At 37.3% G+C, this 15,434-nt stretch overlaps 1 protein-coding gene across 1 annotated transcript in view; it reads left to right on the top strand.

Annotated features, from left to right (window-relative positions):
* The window catches only part of STK17A (serine/threonine kinase 17a), a 40,492-nt gene that overhangs the window by 9,041 nt on the left and 16,017 nt on the right, over positions 1 to 15,434 (top strand). Inside the window, exons 2-3 of the mRNA XM_057731105.1 lie at positions 1,448 to 1,660; positions 14,814 to 14,958. Of these exons, the coding sequence (XP_057587088.1) occupies positions 1,448 to 1,660; positions 14,814 to 14,958 (358 nt within the window). The remainder of the gene's footprint in view (positions 1 to 1,447; positions 1,661 to 14,813; positions 14,959 to 15,434) is intronic.

Below are 15,434 nucleotides of genomic sequence, written 5' to 3'. Positions count from 1 at the left end.
TGAAATTTTTTAAGTATATTTTTAAAACATAGTATGAAGACACTGGCTTAGAAAAATCCAAAAGGAAAAAGATGTAGGTGGTTTATTTTATTTATGAAATATGGAAAACCTGTCAAGTTTTTTTTAAAGCCATATTAGGTTGCATTGTGCCAACACCAGCAAAATAATAATCGTGTAACACTTTGATGAGATTATGCTTGGAACAGTTGCTTTGGATTTGGTTGGCACCTCTTACCAGCAATTCTGTGAGTCATGAGAGTGAGATGATCCCAGAACCCTAAGGGGATGCGGATTGACTGAACATTGGAAAAGGGAGTGGCAGTGAACAGATGGTGTTAGCTGTGTCCAGTACCAGATAGACTGTCACGGGGGTCCTTCTCTACTGTTCAGCAAAAGACCTGGACTACAGCCCTTCACTCAAAGCCAGGTTTAGCTTGTAATGAAAACCTTATTAAAATAATATGCACCCAGGAGTGGGAAAGACTCCCTCACAGTTTGAAAGAAGACATTGGCTTTGGCATTTGACATTAGGTTAAAAAAAAAACAACAACTATATGATTTCTAAGTTGCCTTCCAACATCAGCATTGGGTATTTATGGGTGATAATTAGTACAACTTCATGGTTTGTTTGGTTAATAATGTTTTATTGAGTACTTAGCATGGCAAGTCCCATGCTAAGCAACTGACATGTATTATATTCTTTAATTCTCAAAACAGTCCTGTGAAATAGATTCCGCTTGTGTCCTCTTTTATAGATTAAGAAAATGAGATTTTTCTTAAATAAGAGGCTAAATAAATTGCCAAGGTTACGTGTCGAGTCAGTGCGCAGAGCCATTTTGGGGATTCAAGCCCACATGTGTCTAAGCCCAGACCTTATCCCTTAATCGATATGCTATACGTATCCCCTGTGTGACTTGTTTATTAGTGTAATAACACAGTAGTGGAGTGTATCAAAGTAACGCTTGTTATATCTGTCTTTATAGGAAAACTAAACATTTCCAGCTGATGCTGTAGTTGAAATGATGTCATATAAATGAGATCCCTAACTTTTATAACTTTGGAAGGTGATGGTGTCCTTTTAGAGTCAATTCATGACAGTGAAATTATTTTAGGAATTCTGATAACCAGTTTCTCTTAAAAAGTTAAATGGCTTTTTTACGATGTGTCATTTTTATGTATAAATGTGTGAAAAATTAAGTTATTTATATATATAACACTGCAAAAAATACTGGCTTTAGTATCTGGTTATTCTCTATTTAGAAGAATGAATCTTGCAGATTTACACATCACATTTGATTTTATTAGAGAGGTGTTTCCCAGGTTATATTGCTCCCTTTAAGATTGATATGACCTAAATTTGAATATCCACTGATGACTGCTTGGAAATTTTATTAAAATTTGTCATCTCTGAAAAGTCAACTTTAACAGTGAATGTGTTTAATTCTAGGGGGAAATTTGCAGTGGTGAGGAAATGTATAAAGAAAGATTCTGGAAAAGAATTTGCAGCAAAGTTCATGAGAAAAAGAAGAAAAGGTCAAGATTGTCGGATGGAAATAATTCATGAAATTGCTGTTCTTGAACTAGCACAGGACAATCCTTGGGTCATTAATTTACACGAAGTCTATGAGACGCCATCAGAAATGATCCTAGTTCTGGAATAGTAAGTATCATCTTCCTTACTGAGTTTGATAGTCCAGACTCCTTTATAGGTACTGCTCATCTGTGATAACGTGGCAGATCCTGGTTCTCTGGAAATCTGAAGAATTTTCCAGAAGTTTTTCATGTATACTTCTTATTGGTATATCCCACATGTGCAAGGATGCATATATGTTATGTTTTTCATTTTCACTCTTTAATGAAATTGTTTTGAAAATATGTAAAGTTCTCTTACGTTCTTATTAGAGGCATCCTTAAGAAGGTAAATGGTACCACGATAATACTAAAATAAAAGGCATTTTGTAATCCCTTATGTGTTCATATGGTCTTAATAACCCTTCTTTCCGAAACAATTGTTTTCATTCATACCATGTTTGCAATTTGGGTAAGTAAGTAAGGACAGCAAAGAAAACAGCTTTGGAAAATGAAGGACAGTTTTTTTCTTCTCAGGAATTCCTGTTTTCCTCTCTACTTCTCCTGCCAGAGGAAAAGATTGATAGATTTGTACACATTAAAAAGCGTTATTAGTACATAAGTAAAACACAAAATGAAAAGACAAACTCAGGGAAAAGTAGTTCTAATATCTGTTCACCCAAAATGATTAAGATTTCTTTAATCTATAACTAGATCTTACCAATACACACAAAAACATGAACCTCCAAGTTTAAAAAAAAAAAAAAGGGGGGTGGGGACAAAGAAAGGATATAAAGAGAAATTCCACACAGAAACATATATGTAAATAGCCTATATATACACACGAAAAATATTGATTCTTATAATTTTTATAATGTAAATTTTAAGTTGCCAGTTTACCCCATATAAGATTGGCAAAGATCATATAGAAAAGTGATATTCATGGCTTGGAGCATCTCATTTATACTACAGGTAGGAGTATTACCTGGTGTAACTCTTCTGGAGGACAGTGTGAAGTATGTATCAAAAGCCCTAAAAATATATATACTCTTTAACCCAGCAGTTTTTCACTTACGCAGATTTTTTCGCAAGGAAATAATCAGGCCATTGTGCAAAGACGTATCACAAAAACATTTAGTGCAGCAGTATCTATATAACAAGAAATAATCTAAATGTTTAACAGAAAGACGTTAGTTAAATAAGTGATCATGTCATGAAATGGATTGCTCTGCAGTCACTTTAAAAGAAATGCTAGATAAAGATATACTGACATAGAAAGATGTTTTAAAATATTAAGTTAAAAATGTTACAAAATAATGCGTGTACTATTACCTTGTTTTTATTTAAAAGTTTATAGAGGGAGAAGTCCAGATGGCTTTAATAGTGTCTTCCTCTTATAATTCAAGAGCATTGTGTTTATATATCTTAATTCAGTAATTTCACTTGTAGGAATCCCTTCAAAGAAAAAATAAAATGTGAACAATGAAAAGCATGAAAGTGTTTTCCACTGTGTATTTTTTTTTAAGAACTTTTATTGAGATACAGTTAACAGACGATAAACAGCATATATTTAAAAGTGTACAATTTGGTATCCCAATCTCCCAATTCATTCCCCCCCAACCCTCCCCGCTTTCCCCACTTGGTGTCCATGTGTTTGTCTCTACACCTGTGTCTCTATTTCTGCCTTGCATTTCCTCTTTCATAGTTGTTAGCATTTGCCTTATGTATTGAGGTGCTCCTGTATTGGGTGCATATTTAATTGTTATCTCCTCTTCTTGGATTGATCCCTTGATCTTTATGTAATATCCTTTCTTGTCTCTTGTAACATTTTTTATTTTAGAGTCTATTTTATCTGATATGAGTATTGCTACTCCAGCTTTCTTTTGATTTGCATTTGCATGGAATATCCTTTTCCATCCCCTCACTTTCAGTCTGTATGTGTCCTTAGGTCTGAAGTGGGTCTCTTGTAGACAGCACATATATGGGTCTTGTTTTTGTATCCATTCAGCCAGTCCATGTCTTCTGGTTGGTGCATTTAGTCCATTTACATTCAAGGTAATTATCGAGATGTACATTCCTATTACCATTTTCTTAATTGTTTTGTTTTTGTTTTTGTAGGTCCTTCTCTTCTGTTTCCCACTTAGAGAAGTTCCTTTAGCATTTGTTGTAGGGCTGGTTTGGTGGTGCTGAATTCTTTTAGCTGTTGCTTGTCTGTAAAGCTTTTGATTTCTCCATCGATTCTGAATGAGATCCTTGCTGGGTAGAGTATTCTTGGTTGTAGGTTCTTCCCTTTCATCACTTGAAATATATCATGCCACTCCCTTCTGGCTTGCAGAGTTTCTGCTGAGAAATCAGCTGTTAACCTTATGGGAGTTCCCTTGTATGTTATTTGTCGTTTTTCCCTTGTTGCTTTTAATAACTTTCCTCTGTCTTTAATTTTTGTCAGCTTGACTACTCTATGTCTTGGTGTGTTTCTCCTTGGGTTTACCCTGCCTGGGACTCTCTGTGCTTCCTGCACTTGGGTAGCTATTTCCTTTCCCATGTTAGGGAAGTTTTCAACTATAATCTCTTCCAATATTTTCTCAGGTCCTTTCTCTCTCTCGTCTCCTTCTGGGACCCCTATAATGTGAATGTTGGTGCGTTTAACATTGTCCCAGAGGTATCTTAGGCTGTTTTCAGTTCTTTTCATTCTTTTATCTTTATTCTTTTCCACATCAGTGATTTTCACCATTCTGTCTTCCAGCTCACTTATTCGCCCTTCTGCCTCCGTTAATCTGCTATTGGTTCCTTCTAGTGTATTTTTCATTTCAGTTATTGTGTTGCATATCTCTGTTTGTTTGTTCTTTAATTCTTCTAGGTCTTTGGTAAACTTTTTGATCTTTGCATCCAGTCTTTTTTCAAAGTCCTGGATCATCTTCACTATCATTATTCTGAATTCTTTTTCTGGAAGGGTGCCTATCTCCTCTTCATTTAGTTGTTTTCCTGGGGCTTTATCCCATCCCTTCATCTGGTACAAAGTCCTCTGCTTTTTCATTTTCTCTCTCTTTCTGTGGCTGTGGTTTTCAGTTCCACAAGACGAAATACTGCTGATACTGCTGTCTGCCCTCTTGTGGAGGAAGCTATCTAGGACTGTATTTTTAATTATAATAGAAATATCCACAAATGATCCACATGGTTAAGAAATGTAATCTCTGTGGATTATATCTCAATGAAGTGGTTTTTAAATTTTCAGAAAAGTTGGTTTAGAGGTTTTTGGTTTTCAGTTTGTCCTGAAGATGCTGAGTTAGGATTGGAAATTGATCCAGAAGAGACCCTCTGAAATAGGATTCTCTGACCGTCATCTCCTCATTCCTCTCCATCCTCACAAACCTACTGTTCAACCTCTCCTCCCACCTCTGCTCAGGTCTTCACTCTTCCGTCAGCTCCTGCCTTTTTTTCCCTTATATTCCCTTTCCTTCTGTCGTAGTTACTGCAAAAATCCCTCACCAGCACCTCACATTACTTCATCTTCTTGCTCTTCCTCTGCATCTCATTCAGTGAGTTTGAAGCTTGGGACACAAGCTGTGTGTCCCTCCTCCTGCCCGTTCTTGGGAGGACTTGAATAGTCTTTGATCTGCTTATCATGAGGGTGAGTGTTCCATCCTCAGCTGGGCTCTTGGTGTACTTGGGTAATTCTTTACCTAAGCTCTCTTCCCCTTCTTTTAACATCCCTGGCCCGAGGCCAGGAGCTAATCAAAACCTTGACCACACTTACTGTGTCACCCACTTCCCACTGCTTAGACACAGAGCCTTCTCTTCCTTTATGGAGGAAATAAAGGCCATCACACACACACTCCCCAGCATCCCTCTCTCTTTACGGCTCTCACCCCCTTCCCTTCTGTTCCAAGGAAGAGATTCCACTCCTTAACTCCAAAGCTAAAACTTTGATGTACGTTCTTTAATCCTCTTCCTTTGTAGGACTTGTGTTTTGTGTTCTGATCACTTATCTAACCTAAGAGTCCCCTCCTCCAGTGAGTCTTTTCCCTCCATCTTCCAGGACTTCAGTCACTTCTCTCCTAAAATTCCTGGTCCTCAACTTTGACTCTTTGTGAACTATTTTCCTGCCCTCTCTTTCCTTTACTGCCGTGCTCTTTAAAGGCGTTGTCTGAATTTACAGCTTTCCTCGCCTTCCAGTCAATTTTGTTCTACTTCATTGATCCATCCATCTGCTCACATGCCCATACTCTATCACTTTTCAATCTAATGCCATCTGCTCTCCTAAAACTTTCATGTGGTCATCAGGCCTGTTTGCCAAAATCGATCTCCTCATTTTAGCATTCATTCTACTTCTTACTCTCTTTAAACACTTGATATTATACCTTCTTCTCTTGAAATTATGTTCTTCCTTGGCTTTCATGGCCTTCTTTTATTTTTTAAATCTTTCAGCCTTTTCCCCTTCTTCTATATAAAAATCAGTGCTCCCCACAGTTCATTAGTGTTAGTCTTTTTTTCCTTTAAAAAGAGTTTTATTGAGATATAATTGACATACAGTAAACTACATATATTTAAAGTATACAGTTTGATGTTTTTTCTTATTAGTCATCTGTTTTATACACATTAATGTATATATGTCAATCCCAATCTCCCAATTCATCCTACCCCAACCCCCTCTCCCACTTTTCCCGCTTGGTGTCCATATGTTTGTTCTCTAGATCTGTGTCTCTATTTCTGCCTTGCAAACTGGTTGAGCTGTACCATTTTTCTAGATTTCGCATATGTGTGTTACTATACGATGTTTGTTTTTCTCTTTGACTTACTTCACTCTGTATGACAGTCTCATCCATGTCTCCACAAATGACCCAATTTCGTTCCTTTTTATGGCTGAGTAATATTCCATTGTATACATGTACCACATCTTCTGTTGATGGACGTTTAGGTTGCTTCCATGACCTGGCTATTGTAAATAGTGCTGCAGCGAACATCAGGGTACATGTCATTAATGTTACTCTTGTCATACATTTATATTCTGCACATTTACCTTGGATGATAACAGCCCATTTTTGTGGCTTCAGCTATTATTTATATGCTGGTTATTTCCAAATCTCTGTCTCCAATGTCAGACCTTTCCCTCAGCTCCAGCTGCTCTTACTGCATGTCCGTGAATCCACCTGCATGTCATGACCAGTGCAGGATCGGTGTGTGTTCACCCCTGCATTGCCGCTCTTCTTATGCCTGTGCTTCTTCGTTCCCCATTTATTCCATCATTGAAATAGAAACCTTGGATCTGTCCTTGATTTCTTTAGCTCCTTTAATGCTCATGTGTAATGAATTACCAAGTCTTCCACTTAAACCTCTCCCCTGCTGGTCCCTTTTTCTTTGTGCTTGCTGTTCCTCCTCTATGTTGGGTCCTCGGTGTCTCTCCCATGGATGTTCACAGTGCTGCTTAGCTGATCACTCTGGCTTCAATCCTAGGGCATCCCTCAGGCTTATGTTGGATAGGTGACTAACACATAGATGTGGTGGTATGACTCCCTTACTTAGAAACCTTTGGAGGCTTCTGCTACTTGCATGATCATGTTTCTCGAACCACAGAACAGTATGATTTGATCAAAATTTTTTCTGTTCTTTCTGTTTGAAGAGGAAGTCTTAGAATGCGACTTTGGACATTAAGATATCAAAATTCTCAGCCACGTCGACAGATTGCTGTCATGGAAACAAGCGGGTTCATTACTGTATTACTCATTCCACCTGCCATGTGCACTGGATACTAATAGGTGCTGGTAATACGGAAATGAAAATAGCATAACCCCTTTGCTACGAGTGCTAAAGTTCAGTGAAAGAGGTAGAGATGATGGCAGCAATCTTGGTGTTTTACTAGAATTCTTGTTAGTTGCTGTGGGAATACTGATGAGGTATATGATAGTTGTAGTTTGTTAATTAGAATTTACTGTGTGCCAGGCACTGGGCTATCTTCTCAGCTAGCTTTATATACATCATTTATATGCTTTATATATATTATTTGTACATTTATTTTTTAATTTTCTCCAATTTTACAAGATTGTAATTGACATATAACATGTAAGTTTGAGGTCTGCAATATTTTGGTACACTTATGTCTTGCAAAAGATTACCACCAGAACATTAGCTAACACCTGCATCATGTCACATAATTACCATTTCTTTTTTGTGGTGAGAACATTTAAGATCCACTCTCTTAACCACTTGTAAGTGTATAATACTGTATTATTGACTATAATAATTATAGTTACATTAGATCCCCAGAACTTACCTTTTAACCAAAAGTTTATACTCTGACTAACAGCTCCACTTTTTCCCCACCCCCTAGTCCTTGGTGACCATCATTCTAATCTCTATTTCCATGAGTTTGGCTTTTTTAGATTCCACATATAAATGATACCACACAGTATTTGTCCTTTTCTTTGTGACTTATTTCACTTAGCATAATGCCTTCAAATCCCATCCATGTTTTGCAAATGGCAGGATGTCTTTCTCTTTCATTTCTGAATAATATTCCATTGTACACACACACACCCTCCACATCTTCTTTATCCATTCATGTTTTGACAGACACTCAGGTTGTTTCCATATCTTTGCTATTGTGCATAAGGCCACAGTGAACATGGGAGTGTAGATTTCTCTTTGAGATCCTGTTTTCATTTCTTTTGAATACATACCCAGAGTGGAATTGCTGGATCATATGATGGTTCTATTTTTAATTTTTTGAGGAACCTCCATGCTATTCTACAAAATGGCTGCACCAGTTTACATTCCCATCTACAGTGCACAAGGGCTCCCTTTCTTCCACATCCTTGCCAACACTTGCTGTCTCTTGCCTTCTTGGTGATAGCCATCCTAACAGGTGTGAGGTGATAGCTCATGGTGGTTTTGATTTGCATTTCCCTGATGATTAGTGATGTTGAGGACCTTTTCATGTGTCTGTTGGCCATTTGTATGTCTTCTTTGGGAACATGTCTATTTAGTTCCTCTTCCCTCTTTTTTTAGTTGGAGTGTTTGGTCTTTTGCTATTCAGTTGTATGAGTTCTGTATATATTTTGGATACTAACTCCTTATCACATATACGATTTGCAAATATTTTCTCCCATTCTGTAGTTGCCTTTTTCTTTTGTGATGATTTCCTCAGGTATGCAGAAGCTTCTTCATTTGATGTGGCCTCAGTTGTTTATTTTTCCTTTTGTTGTCAAATCGAAAAAAATCATTGCCAGGACTGATATCAGGGAGCTTGCCCCCTATGTTTTCTTCTAGGAGTTTTATGATTTCAGGTCTTACATTCAAGTCTTTGATCCATTTCGAGTTGACTTTCATGTGTGTGTAAGGTAAGGGGTCCAGTTTCATTCATTTGCATGTGAATATCAAGTTTTCCAAACTTCACTTATTGAGGAGACTATTCTTTCTCCATTTTATACTCTTGGCTCCTTTGTTATAAATTAAGTGATAATATATGCATGGTTTTATCTCTGGGCTCTCTGTTCTGTTCTGTTGATCTATGTGTCTGTTTCTATGCCAATACTGTACTATTTTGATTACTGTAGCTTTGTAATATATTTTGAAACTGGGTCGATGCCTCCAGATTTGTTCTTTCTCAAGATTGCTTTGACTACGTGGAGTCTTTTGTGGTTTCATACAAATTTTAGGATTTTTTTTTCTCTGAAAAATGCTATTGGAATTTTGATAGCAATTGCATTGACTCTGTAGATCACTTTGGGTAGTATAGATATTTAATAATATTAATTCATCCAGGCCATGAGCTGAATATCTTTCCATTTATTTGTGTCTTCAATTTTTTTCACCAATGTCTTAGTTTTCTATGTATAGATATATCATCATTTCTTGGTTAAAAATATTCATAAGAATTATATTCTTTTTAATGTTATTGAAAATGGGATTGTTTTGTTAATTTCTCTTTTTGGTAGTTCATTATTTAGTGTACAGAAGAAACTGATTTTGGTATACCGATTTTGTATTCAGCAACTGAATTTGTTTTATTTACAAATTTTAGGACAAGATTTTATATGTGAGAAAAAAAATTCAGAATAATAATCAGCCTAAGATCACACCACAAGTAGCAGAGCCAAGATTTAGCCCAGGAGTGTGTGATTCCAAAGCTTTTAGCCATGCGCTGTGCACCTTTACTCTACCAGAGAGGCTAGGGAGTGCTTCTGCAGGAGACATTTAGCCTTATATACTAGCCATTATTGCCTTACTCAGAATTTTTCAGGTTGTTTGGACTGCATCCCGTGCTTTTCTGTCTGACTTCTACTCTACCTCATCTCTTGCTAGTACTTCTCCAACCTCACCCTGCATTCTAGGCACACTTTTTTTTTCCTCTCAGTACTTAAAGATGTCATTGCATTGTCATCTGCCTTGCATTGTTATGACAGGAAGTCCGTGTTGATTCTTGATAGCCTTGTACATGTGCCTTTCTAAATATTTTTCTCTTTCACACTGGTTTTCAGCAGTTTGAGTATAATATGCCTTGATTTTCTTTGTTTATCCTGCTTGGGGTTTATTGAGCTACGTGGATCTTTTCGTTTTTATCAGGTTTGGGGATTTTTTGGCAGTTATTTAGAAGAATATTTTTCTGCCCTCACCTCTCTTGTGCCTTCAATACAGTGTGTTAAACTGGTTGATACTATTGCCCAGGTCCCTAGGAGTCTATAGAATAAATACAGAATAATTTCCCCTGTCTGCTCCATACATTAGGTGAATGGCTTACATTTCTGCCTTCAAATTCGATGACTCTTCCGTGGTGTCTGATCTGCCATAAAGCCTGGCCAGTGACATCTTCACTATAAATATTGTGTTTTTCATCTCTAGCAGTTCCATTTGGTTCTTTTCATACCTCCCATGTCTCTCCTTGTTATGTTCATATTTTACTTTAAATCCTTGAGTGTATTTATAATACCTGTTTTAAAGTCCTTACCTGCCAATTCCATCTTCTCTGGGTCTGTTTTTATTTTTGTGTTAGTTGTGAGTTGTAAGTTGTGGCATTTTCAGATGTATGGCATCCTCCCCAAAATTACTAGACGTTTAAAATGGCACAGTGCTGGGTGGATTTTATGATCTTCCACTAAAAGAATGGTGATGTTTGTTTTGGCAGGCAATTAAATTACTTATGGATCGGCCTTATTAGGGTAGGTCTAGGGCTACTTTAGCCTTTAAGAAGGCTAAAATATGGCATTCTGGGGGGTCTGCTGGCCCCAGGCGCTTAGCATGGTTTTTCTACTCAAACTGGGTGAAATTTAGATATCTTATTCTGTCCTCTGTGAGTGCTAAGACTTGTTCAGCTTATGATTTCCTGGCAGTTCTTTGCCTGATCTCACAGAGTTTTATCCAGTGAATGTGCATATAAGTTTCTTTTCTAAGACTCTGGGATATGACTAAGCAGATGTCTGCAGATCTCTCTCTCTGCAGAACACTCCTCCCTGGTACTCTGCCTACAAAGTCCAGCTGCCTTAGCCTTGTCAAACTCTCTTCCAACCTCGTCAATTTAGCACGGCTGCCATATTCTGCTTGGGTTTCTCCCCAACCCTGTATCACATTCCGTAAATTACCTCCAAGCAGGAAGACAGAGAGTAGGGCTCAGCTTGTGTGTGGCCCACCTCAGGGATAATGGTCCTAACTGCCTGTTGATCTTATGTATGAAAATGGTTGGTTCATATATTTCGCTCATTTTCTCGTTTATGGCTAGAGGGTGAGTTCTGTGCCATTTGGCTGAAAGGGGAAGTAGTTACAGCTCCTTCTGTGAGTGTACCAGCAAGCCCTTATACATATGTCCATTCTGCCTGGGATACACTCCTGCCATTTCGTCTAGTAGATTCCTGTTCATTCTTGAAGGCTCAGAATAAATGTCATCTTTCTAAGAATTTTTTTTCCTCTTTCCTTCCAATTGTTCAGTTGCTAAATTATCAAATTACTTGATGTATAACTTCACACTCATGTATATTTATGTATACATATTCTTAAAAATGTCTTTCATTTCTCTCTTCCCAACTAGTACATGAAATCTGGGACATATTTATTTATAGTTTATCTTTCTATCCCTAGCACATAGCACAGGGCCTCTAACATATTTGATTGATATTTGTTGAATTTGAATAGTGAGGGAGTAAAGATCCAAACTAGGCCTTTAAGCAGGATAGAAATGGAAATAGTAGTTTAGGTAGAAAAAAAAAAGGGTTCAGTTTCTGAGGTTGGGAGCTGTGATCTAGCTAAGGTGCAGGCAGCCAGGAAAACTCAAGTTACTCGTAGCTTCTAAACATCATTTATGCATCATTTATATGGCTCTGAATAGTGTTGACAAAGAGATACTTATGACTTTCTGAGGACCACTAACTAGAAATTGAAATTCAGAGTTCTTAATATTTTATGTAAAAATAGTTTTGGTGTAAAAATTTTTGAAAAGTCCTTGAGTTAATTGTTTTCTAAAAAATATTTGGGTAAAAAGTTATAGGAATTAGTTTCTTTGTAATTTTATTTATTTTTTTTGGAGGGGGAGGGGCTGCATTGGGTCTTTGTTGCTGCACATGGGCTTTCTGTAGTTGCAGTGAGCGGGGGCTACTCTTTGTTCTTCTGTGTGGGCTTCTCAGCGTGGTGGCTTTTCTTGTTGAGGAGCACAGGCTCTAGAACGTAGCCTCAGTGGTTGTGGTGCACGGGCTTAGTTGCTCCATGGCATGTGGGATCTTCCTGGAGCAGGGATCGAACCTGTATCCCCTGCACTGGCAGGCAGATTCTTAACCACTGAGCCACCAGGGAAGTCCTCTTTGTAATTTTAAAGTTGTGGAAAATCAGCACTACTGGAGAAGTATGCTGTAATAAAGCTGTGGAAATCTTGCTCTAGTGAAAGGCAGACATAGCAAAATTCTGTGCTGCTCTAGCTTCTGTGTGAGGGAAGGTGCTTTGTGCAAAGTAGTTAACATTCTTGTATTTTCTGTTACCATACTTGACAGATGATTTTAACATCTCAAGTTGTTACTTAGTGAAATGTCACTTGGTTCCATTAGTTAATATGACAATAAGTTAATGGGTCAAGCTTAAATGTAAGCAGGGTAAAATGGTATGATGGTCGTACCTTGTACCAAGAGGGTGTGAAGTGTTACTGAACACTCAAGGCTGGCTTTTACAGCTTTTGTATAACAGCCTGTGTTTGAAGTACATCCTTGAAAATTTTTAGAAAACTAGTTTTGGCTTCACATTTTGCGCTCATATGAACTGCTCAAATTCTTAGGAAAACAGAGAGGAAACCCTTCTGTTAAAGCATGAATGGGTAAACATCATAGTGGAAACGACTAATAATAGATTGTTCTTAAATTTTAGGTAAAGAAATCCTTGTATTTATGTAAAATTTACCTCTATTGAATTTTATTGTGGATAGTAGTGTTGAGCTGAGAGGCCCTGAGGACAGTAAATTGAGATTGGGAAACTTTTGCAACCAAAATGCAGTTCTATGTCTCGACTGAGGAAAATAGGCAGTTCTGAGTGTACTTGGCAGATTGCAGCCTGTTATGTGCAGAGGACTCCGTGGACTGCACATCAGTCCTGGTGCATCTGTAGCTGCTGGGGCCGAGTGGGCTCAGCTCATACCCACTGACTCCCTGTTCACAGTATGCAGCATAGTACATCAGCTTACTCTTCAGTTTTGTTGTAGATGCTCACCTTTTCCTTTCTCCTGAGTTGTATATTACTTTAGCTTTGCCTGAATATGTGATGGCCATTTTACAGTTAATTACGTAAAAATTGTTTTGATGCTTTCATATATGGTTTTCTCATACTGTAATGAAAATATAACAAAAGAGTCAGGTTATAAAGGTTTAACCAAAATGAAAAAGCTGAATCAGCTAATGAGTTATTTCCTTTCACTCTCATCACCTACAGCTCTTCACCTGAACTTAAACAGGTTCTTAGCTGAGTTTGAAAGTTTTTGTTTCCTTTTATAGACAGAGCTTGGAAAATAGGTTTCCCGAACAAAAAAGAGGGAAAGAGAGAGGAAGGAAAGAACTATAGTATGACAAGGAAATGAGTGAGTAGCTTTTGTTTGACAGCAGCATGGCTATTTGGAATTATATATTTCCCGTTAATTTTATAGCAGCTTCATGGAAGCGGTCCAGTCTTCTTTTTTTTTTTAACATGTAAAGGAGAATTTGAGATATGACATGAGCTGTCATTTATGCTAAGAACGAATTGTTTAAATATGGAATTTCTGCTGAAGGGAAAGAAAGAATTGTAGATGGTGCTTTTTTTTTTTTCTTTTATTGGCAAAACTTTTCAGAGGGAAAAAAAAACTGACTGAGATGCTTTGGCCAGTGAGTGGAAGAAAGTTTAAATTTGTACTGCTCTTTTGGTGAGCCTAGGTCATATGTACTAAAATTTCAAAAGCACGTGCCCTTCACTCCAGCAGTTTTAACCCAGGATCTACGTTGAGGACTACTTACTGGTGCAGGAGCAGACAGGAACCTTCACGTACCTTCTCATCACAACTTGTTTATAGTCGTGAATAATTAGGGGAAAAAAAACTAAGTGTTCTTCAAAGGGGAATGGCTAAGTAAACTATGGTCCATCTATTCACAAGGTTGTAGGAATGAAAAATTATGAGGTGGGTAGAAAGATATAAGACCATCATGGGAAAGAATCTTAAGGGATGTTTAAGTAATAAAAAAAGTAATAAAATAGTATCAGTAGAATGTGTCCTGTGTTGCCATCTATGTGTTTTTAAAAATCCACGAAACTAGTATTTTTGTATGCATTTAAATATAATTAAGAAATCTGGAAGGATGGAGTACACCAAAGTGATAACAGAGCTCATTTAGATAAATGTGGCTCTAGGGTTGGGGGAAGGGTCTTCAGAGGAGGGCATTTGCTTTATTTTCATTATAAGCATTTTTTACAAAAATAATGTTTTTGTGTATTCCTTAACCAAAAATTCTTGAAAATGTTTTACTTGAAAGTGTGTTAATATATTTTACTACTAAAGTTTAGTTTTCGAAGTTCTTAAGCTGATGTTTTTATTTAGCTTTGGAAATGCTCATCTGTGCTCATATTAGAGACTCTTTATTTAAAAATTAAAAACAAATGGATTTCGGCATGTAGACAGACAGAAGTTTACACGCATTCAAATTATAGTCTAAATAAGGGTACCTAATGTGTCTAAATATTAAGAACAAAAAGGCTAAGTATTTTTAATGAATCCATTTCCTTTCTACTTAAAATGTGCTTCTCATCTTCTCTAGTGCTGCTGGGGGTGAGATCTTTGACCAGTGTGTTGCAGACAGAGAAGAAGCCTTTAAAGAAAAAGATGTTCAGAGACTCATGAGGCAGATTTTAGAAGGTGTTTGCTTTTTACATGCTCATGATGTAGTTCACCTTGATTTGAAGGTAAGAGCTGAATTACTTTACAATTTTGAGGTGGCTGGAGAATGACACTCCAGGTATGAAACATTTCACAGTGACTTATTCAAACATTTGTCAGGTTTGTGTGTTACATTAGGCAACAAGGATATGAGTTGAGTCTTTACTCTTATCAGGAAGAAAATGCACATGTGCGTGCATAGAAAAATAAATAATAATACGTTGCCCCAAAAATAGAGCTTTGAGGAATCGCTGGGGTAGGTGAAGGCTTCCTGGCAGAGACAGGGCTTGAGCTAGACCTTTCCAAAAAGTTAGGATTGAGATAGGTAGAGAAGAATAGGAGAAAGTTAACTCACAAGATTTAGGAATACTTGTGTTTGGGCAAAAATAAATGGGATAGTTCCTCTGGAATTGAAAGATGAAATAGGAGATATTGCAAGTTCAGAAAAGGCCAGATTCCAGGGATTCAGATGTCATGGAGATAGATGATTTTTGAGCAGAAA

This window comes from Hippopotamus amphibius, chromosome 4, assembly GCF_030028045.1.
Source record: "Hippopotamus amphibius kiboko isolate mHipAmp2 chromosome 4, mHipAmp2.hap2, whole genome shotgun sequence".
Classification (NCBI taxonomy): Eukaryota; Metazoa; Chordata; class Mammalia; order Artiodactyla; family Hippopotamidae; genus Hippopotamus; species Hippopotamus amphibius.
This window is presented reverse-complemented; position numbering and strand designations above follow the sequence as displayed.